General features: G+C 36.5%; 1 protein-coding gene across 1 annotated transcript in view; it reads right to left on the bottom strand.

The window, feature by feature from the left end:
* Positions 1-1,563: 1,563 nt before the first annotated feature.
* Positions 1,564-8,496, bottom strand: part of SLC27A6 (solute carrier family 27 member 6) — a 67,277-nt gene continuing 60,344 nt past the window's right edge. The window contains exons 7-10 of the mRNA XM_024571488.4: positions 7,759-7,957; positions 6,732-6,829; positions 4,217-4,347; positions 1,564-1,753 (exon numbers count right to left, since the gene is read on the bottom strand). Coding sequence (XP_024427256.2) covers positions 1,577-1,753; positions 4,217-4,347; positions 6,732-6,829; positions 7,759-7,957 — 605 coding nt within the window. The 3' untranslated portion in view covers positions 1,564-1,576. The remainder of the gene's footprint in view (positions 1,754-4,216; positions 4,348-6,731; positions 6,830-7,758; positions 7,958-8,496) is intronic.

Below are 8,496 nucleotides of genomic sequence, written 5' to 3'. Positions count from 1 at the left end.
AACATGTATCTATCTTTAAAGGAATTGACTCCTACAATCATAAGGGCTGGCAAGTCAGAAATCTATAGGGCAGGTCGGCAGGCTGGAAACTTAAGCAGGATTTCTGCATTACAGTCTTGAGGCAGAATTCTTTCTCTAGGAAACGTGTGTTTGCTCTTTAAGGTCTTCATCTGATTGGATGAGGCCCACCCACATCTCTTAATATTAACTGATTGTAAACTTAATCACATATATGACATACATTCACACCTACACCAGTGCTAGCCCAAACAGCTGCACACCACAGCCTTCTAACGTTGACCCCAAACCATAAAACTCACCAAAACATGTACTTCTAACTAGTTTATTTGCCTCATTTCCCAGTCTGATTCCCACATAGCAGTTGGTGTCATCTTTCTAATAGTGTCTCTTCCATGATTGAACTATTTCCATTGCTTATCACTGCATTTGAAATCAAACCCAAACACTCTGCCTACAGGTTCATCTTCTAGCAAAGTTTTCTCCTCTGCGTTTGCTGTGCTCCAGCCACTGGGAGTACGAGCCTCCGTTCTGTTCATCCAGCACACCAAATTCTTTCCTATTCTCGGGCCTCTGCACCTACTTCTCAGATGTGTGATACACATTTGCTAATGAACAAATAATAAATAATCCCTTCCCATGGAAGAGACCTTACTTTGTTAAGAGAGTCGGCTCCTGCTTGAAGTAAACCCTGGAGGCTGGCGCTTCCAGACTGAGATTAGTATAATGTGCTCATTACAGTACCCTTTGTACCATATTCCCAGTTAGCCACTCACAGCCCTGTCCCACTCAAAGCCCTTTCTGCCTCTGGTTTCGGTGTTGAATCCTGTTATATCCTACTCTCTTCTTTCCATGTATTATTAGTGGTTTCTACAGCTCTACTGGATTTTATTGTAAATTTGATCCCATTTATATATCTTGAAAAATTCCTGAATTCTTGGGGCTTACCAGTGTTTCAACTATGTAGTTTCACAGTTTTATATTTCTTCTACCATTTTAATATGTGTTTAAGATAAGGGAGATAGGAGTGCATACATTTATCAGTTTCCTTTGACTGTACATGTACAATGAAAAATATCAGAACAGAACCTCAAAACACATATTAATGAAGATGATTTTATTGAATTACAGGACAGGGCACATAGAAATGAAACATTCAAGTAAAATTTAACCATGTATTCAGACGAGATCGGGCGTGTTCAGGGTGGTATGGCCGTAGACTAACCATGTATTCAAAACTAGAAACTTTAAGTATTGAAAAGTTCATTACTATTAAGTATCTAAACATTACCCACTTATTTATTATTTAAAAGTTTTGTGATTAAGGCAAATTTTTAGTTATGCACTGAATCCCCAAGTAGGTAAAAAGGCTAATCAACTAAAGTTTGTTATTAAAACAAATTAAAGTCCTTAATTAAAGAAAAGCTGTCACACAATAAGGAAATACAGCACATGCTTAGTGAACATCAGTTCCTTTCCTCATCTCACACCCAGAGCCACGTACCCTCCTCTTATCTCTCCTGAGAAAGCAAACAAAAATGACACAGATTAAAAAACCTTAAAGTCTGATCTCACCTTGCATTATTTGATCATAAAGTTCTTTGGTCAATGGAACATAAGCTTTTTTCAACTTGTCCATGAAGTAAAGTGGATCAGAAATTTTCAGTGGACTAAATCCTTCCTTCACCAGCTGAAACTTCTTTGGTTTGAATGTCCCTGTCATTTCCATCTTCTCCTACAAAGCAATTGCCAAGATTAGTGGAATGACTTAGTATTATTATAACACGTAAGTTAACACATTTAACAACACAGACTGTAATATTGAGTTGTAACATTTTCATAACCAGTGGCCATCTTTATGTACTACTAGTAATTTAACATCAGAAATAAAATATGCCCTCTGGAATATTTAAATCTTTAGCTTGATTTACCTGTGAACTTTATTCAACATATAAAAATTATGAACATAGTCAACAACTGATTACAAGTGATCACAAATATGTCTAAGGAACATTAACTCTTCAATTCAATGTCAATACAAAACGATGTACAAAGAATGCCATTTGACACCAACAATATAAAAAATGTAAAAGACAGCGATCTATTCCATCAGGAAGAACACTTTATGAACCAGAAGGAGGAAAGAATGATCTAAAGCTTGAGTTTCCAAGCTATGCACTGAGGGGCATTGTGGTACCTCAGTGAATTTCCAGGTTCTTCACAGAATATTTTAAATTTCCAAAATAAACCCAGTGACATCTGTCAGTCACCACTTGCAAACTACTAGCATAGTATTACTTTGTGTTACATTCTTATCAACAATGTTGTATTTTTGTGAAAAGGTTTTCAGGGGAGCTACAACGAAAGGCAAATCCAGCCCCAAATCAATGTGAAGGTGGAGTTAGGCTGACCCTGTTCAGTCAATCCAATTCCAAGGCTTGAAGAGTTGTGTACTACTCGATGTACACATCTTTAGCACTGTGGTTATTTGAAAATGAAATAAAAGCATATTTCTTTCAACTTCTATGCATTATTTTTTCAAATGGCAAGTACTTTGTTAGACCTGTACTTACTAATTTGTTTTGAACCAACCACTGAATAAATGAATGTTTAGGTATTTGTTTTGGCCCAAGAGTATCATGAAGTAATTACTGATACACTAAAGATGCCACGAATCTAGAAAGGTGAAGAGTCTCTGCTTTAAGGGATTTAAAGAGTCTCTGTGGCAGTTTCAAGCATGGACAATCAACCTTGTTTTAAAACAGATGACATGTACCGGTCCATGTAAAGTTCTATAAGTAGCTCGGTCATTTTGATTTATCCTTTTAGACTAATCCTAGAGTCAATTTCTCTTTGAAACTCCTCCCCTGATCCCATCCATTTTCACTCCTCTCCTACCCAACAATGTCTCCACAGAATTAGATATGACTGTGTAGAAACATATATTTTTAAAATTTTATTTTGATTTCTCAATTACAGTTTATATTCAATATTATTTTGCATTAGTTTCAGGGGGACAGTACAGTGGTTAGACAATCATATACTTTACAAAGTTGGACCCCCGAAATTTCAAGTGCCCACCTAACATCATACATAGTTATCACAGTATTATTGATTATATTCCCTATACAGTACTTCACTTCCCTGTGGCTATTTTGTAATTACCAATTTGTACTTCTTAATCCCTTCACCTTTTTCAGCACGCTTCCTAACATCCCTCCCCTCTTGCAACCATCAATCTGATCTCTGTATCTATGAGTCTGTTTTTGTTGTTTGTTTGCTTATGTTGCTCTTTAAAGTCCACATAAGTGAAATCATGTGGTATTTGTCTTTCTCTGTCTGACGTATTTCTCCTATGTTCATGCAGTGCTACTTACAACAGCCAAGGAAGGGAAGCAATCCAAGTGCCCAGCAGTAGATGAGGGGACAAAAAAGCGGTGGTGCCTACGCACAATGGAATATGACTCAGCCATAAAAAAGAATGAAATCTTACCATCTGCAACAACGTGGATGAACCTAGAAGGTATCATGCTAAATGAGACACATATTCTTTTTCTCTTTTTTTTAGAAAAGTAGAAGCTCGCTATAGTTATACAATTTGATGTTCTGCCTTAAAAAAATAGTATGCCAGGTAAATCTTCCCAGGTTAGGCAATTTTCATCAAAACAGCACTTTTTAATGGTGTCATGTCATCTAATTATAATATTTTAAGTAACCCCCCTCTTATTATTGAATTTAGAACATAAGAATTTTTACTACTATAAATAATACTTTGATGGTATATTTATACAATGGAATACTATTTGGCCATGAACAGGAAGAAAATGTAACCCTTTGCAACAGCAAGGATAGACCTGGAGAATATTATGATAAGTGAAATAGGCCAGTTAGAGAAAGAAAAATACCATACGATTTCACTCACTTGTGGAAATTAGGACAAAGACCTCTTAGCATTTTATCATGTTCCACCTTCTATAATTAGGCTTCAAATATGGCATAAACTAGCATTCCAAGACTTTTCATTGCTCTTGAAATTCTCGAATATAAATGTAAATTCTCAAATATAAATAAAATGCACATATTAGCTAAAGGACAAAATATTATTTTTTAATTAATCCATCTCCAAAGGATTCTTGGTTTGAAATTTTATGGGTAAGTAAAATTACTTTAATTCTTAAAATTCAGACAGCAAAATTACCTGAATTCTTAAAAACCACGGGCAGGCATAAGCTGGTAGAAATGTTACAACTTGTTCGTAAAGTTTTTCCAAGTCTAAAGATTTATCTGGTTTTAAAATAATAGAGGCCATTCCTGCCCTCCCTTCATAATCTGAAAAAAAAAGTTTGAAATAGAGTTTATTTTACGAGTACCAGGTGAATTTTTAAAATAATCCTGTCAATTGTATACCAATTGCTAAAAAGGGAGACATTAAACTATTGCAGTAAAGACAATGCAGTGGTAGGGTAAGAGTGGGTCCTTCCCCGAGCGTATGATTAACTCTCTAGAAATAATTTGGGAACAGGGAAGGGCCGAGTCTATCCCTAACTGCCTACACTACAAAAATGAGACAGATGGAATGGAAAACACCATAAATGACCCATGATTCACATCTTACCACCATTAATATAAAATATGAAGAGGAAAAATTTATTTAAAGACAAATATATTCCAGAGAAATGTCCATAATAAGCATCCATGTAAAAAATAAAGGGTATAGTTTTAAGGTCAGAAACCAGAGACTGGTATTTTCATAACTAAATCCACAGATCACTTGCTGCTTATTATGCCCCCATGGTCCTTTCTGGGGACTGGAACCTCCCACAGCATTTCTCTAGCACCCAGCAGCTGGCTGTCAGAGTAAACACCTGTTTCCTTTGCTCAGCCATGCACACTCTCATCCCCACGTGCCATGTCCTCAAGCACCTACAAACATTAGCTGGAAAATATTGTCATTAGTAAAAAAAAAAAAAAAAAAGACAGTGGAGAGGAATCTTGTGATTTCATGTCGGTCACTTTTATTTGCCATTTCTACCATCATGATATAACCCTGCATATTCATAAAGATAAATGAGGCCAAACAATTTAAAAATAACTTTTAAATAAATAATTTTTAAAAGATTCAACTTAACTACAAGTTAGTGTTATTAAACTTTTAAACTAGAACATGTTTCTGTTTAGTGGGACATGTAAACCCCAGTCATGAAGAGAAAAATCACTCAAACAAAAATGGGCGTTGTGAAGAGAGCAGATAAAGTTCCAGCCAAGATGGAGGCATAGGTAGAAACCCTTCGCTTCCTCCCACAACCAAAAGGAGGATAACAACCAATCTAAAATCAGTAAACAACCAGAAGTGCCAGAAAATCAAACTGCATGGAACTCCAACAACCAAGGGGTTGTAGAAACAGTCAACCTTCAAAACTTATTTGAAAATAAGTTTTTTCAAAACTTATTTGAAAAAATAATGAAGGAAAATTTTCCCAATCTGGAAAAGAAAATAGACTTCCAGGAAGTCCAGGAAGCCCAGACAGTCCCAAAGATGTTGGACCCAAAGAGGAACACACCAAGGCACATCATCATTAAGTTACCCAAGATTAAAGATAAAGAGAGAATCTTAAAAGCAGTAAGAGGAAAGGAGAGAGTTACCTACAAAGGAGTGTCCATAAGACTCTCAGCTGATTTCTCAAAAGACACCTTGCAGACAAGAAGGGGCTGTAAAGAAGTATTCCAAGTCATGAAAGGCAAGGACCTACATCCAAGATTACTCTATCCAGCAAAGCTTTCATTTAGAATGGAAGGGCAGATAAAGTGCTTCCCAGATAAGGTCAGGTTAAAGGAGTTCATCATCACCAAGCCCTTATTATATGAAATGTTAAAGGGACTTACCTAAGAAAAAGAGGAAGATCAAAAACTATGAACAGTAAAATGACAACAAACTTACAACTATGAACAACTGAACCTAAAAAACAAATACTAAAAAAACAACCAGAACAGGAACAGAATCAGAGAAATGGACATCACATGGAGGGTTTTCAGTGGGGAGGGAGCGGGGAAGAATGGCGGGGGAAAGTTACGGGGAATAAGCATAACAGGTAGGCATAAAATAGATGGGGGAGAGGTTAAGAATGGTATAGGAAACAGAGAAGTTAAAGAACTTATATGTACAACCCATGAACATGAACTAAGGGGGTAATGCTGGAGTGTTGGGGGTGCAGGGCAGAGGGGAGATAAAGGGGGGGAAATTGGGAAAACTGTTAATAGCATAATCAAAATATAGTTAAAAAAAGGGAGCAGATAAGCTAAGCAACTGCATCTTCACCCCTATTAATGTGATTTCTTTGCTTGGCCTTGTTCAGGATAAGCTCCTTTCACTGTGTAAGTCTCTCCATGGCAGTAAATTTTTAATGTAAAAAAAGAGGAAAATAATAGACTATTGAAAAGCTGTAACTGTGGTCAAACAGTGAGTCACTGACCAGAATTTTTTAACTCTGCTTAAAAACACACACACATATGTTAAATTTCAATGGGGAAAAAATCAACCCACACTAAAATAAAATAAAATAAATAATTAAAAAATTCAATGGGTACTTTTCCCCTGCAGGTCATTATTGGATACATAAAAAGCAAAATGTTGAATTACTGAGATGATTGCAAACTAAAGAAAAGTTGGCACATTCTTTCTGAGAATTCTTCTAAAACCTGAAATATATTCATACCTGGCACAGCCACACCATAAACATTTGATTCTTCTATGAAATCCAACATTCCAATAATGTCAGCAACCTCTGTGGTTGCAATGTTTTCCCCTTTCCATCTAAATAAAAAAGAAGTTCCATTTAGCACACCTATATTTGGAGAATTTGGCTCTGGGAAAGCACCAAGTAACCAAAAATAATGGCAGTTTTCAAAACAGAAGGCATTTTTAGATAAATGATACATTACGTTATTATTTTTATTTAATTTATTTTTTATTATTTATTTTTAGGGAGAGGGGAAGGGAGGGAGAAAGGAGAGAAACATTGATGTGAGAGATAAACATTGATCTGTTGCCTCTAATACGAGCCCCAGTACCTGACCAGGAGCTGGTAACTTTTTGCTTTGCAGGATGGCACCCAACCAAACCACACCAGACAGGGCCAAAAGGAACTGTTCAAAGATGTACTTTGTTGATAAGTCAACAAAATCAACAAAATCAATTTGTTTAGTTGAAATTACTTTCTTTCTCTCTCTCTTTTTAAGAGTTTATTTATTTTTAGAAAGAGAGGAAGGGAGGAGAAAGAGAGGGAGAGAAACATCAATGTGTGGTTGCCTCTTACACAACCCCTGCTGGGGTCCTGGCCTGCAACCCAGGTATGTGCCCTGACTGGGAATCGAACCACAATCCTTTGGTTCGTAGGCTGGCACTCAATCCACTGAGCCACACCAGTCTGGTTTTGTTTTAACCCTACCATTTAGACTCCATGTCTGTCTACTTGTTCAATATTCCAAAAAAAAGGAAGCTTACTAATTTGAACCAAATAGAGTCATTAAAATAATTATAAAAATTGACATCAAAATTTAACTTATGTTTCAACCTAGAAACAGATAGCCAATGGTTTTTTAAATGGGGACACATGATTGAGATAAAAGGCTGTGTCTGCCCCGAAGGTAAAGAGCATGTGGTCTGAAATGTTTCCACGGAGCCTTGCTGTGAGCAGGGTTCCCAATCACTGAACAGGCAGTGTGACTGATGATGTCTCATACCTGAAAGTGTCTCCGATACGGTCCCAAAAATAAAGGAAATCCTCCTGATCTTGGACCATTAAATCTCCTGTGTTAAAGTAAACATCTCCCTTCTTAAAAACACTACGTAGCAATTTCTTTTCCGTGTGCTTCTTATTCCCAGCATAACCAAAGAAGGGATTCTTTTCATTCACTTGAGAAATGAGAAGTCCAGGTTCTCCTGTGAGAGAAGGGCTTTCTTCAGTGATCTGATTAAAACTATGATTATACACACCATGCAGTACCTAATTTACATCTGACCAACACAGCCAGTGTTGCCTACCTTCCTTTCCTCTGAACTTATTTTTATTATATTTGACATCATTTGCTCTGGGTGCTTAGAGCAAACAAGCACATCCTTTCGCAGACTGCCAAAAATGCAAGTAACTTTGGAAAAACTAACAGAAAGGGAACTGAATGTGAAAAAAGGTACATACATCCTGGGTGGATAGAATAATGGCTACTTTTCTTTTGGATTATGTGGATTTTACCACTGATAATAATGGCAATGATGTAAATAACACCATGGTAATAATTTTAATAAGGTTATGCTAGTAGTCTTATTCATTGGGCACTTACTAGGTAGCAAGCCCCATGAGCCTATTGCGACTGCCATCTTGTTTATTCTTCACAGAAATCCTTTGAAATTGACAATTAAAATCCCTGTTTCACAGGGAAGGAACAAGGGCCCAAAAGAATAAAGTCATTTACCAAAGTCCA

The sequence above is a fragment of the Desmodus rotundus genome, chromosome 1 (assembly GCF_022682495.2).
Source record: "Desmodus rotundus isolate HL8 chromosome 1, HLdesRot8A.1, whole genome shotgun sequence".
Taxonomy (NCBI): Eukaryota; Metazoa; Chordata; class Mammalia; order Chiroptera; family Phyllostomidae; genus Desmodus; species Desmodus rotundus.
The sequence above is the reverse complement of the archived record's forward strand: the minus strand, read 5'-3'. Positions and strand labels throughout refer to the sequence as shown.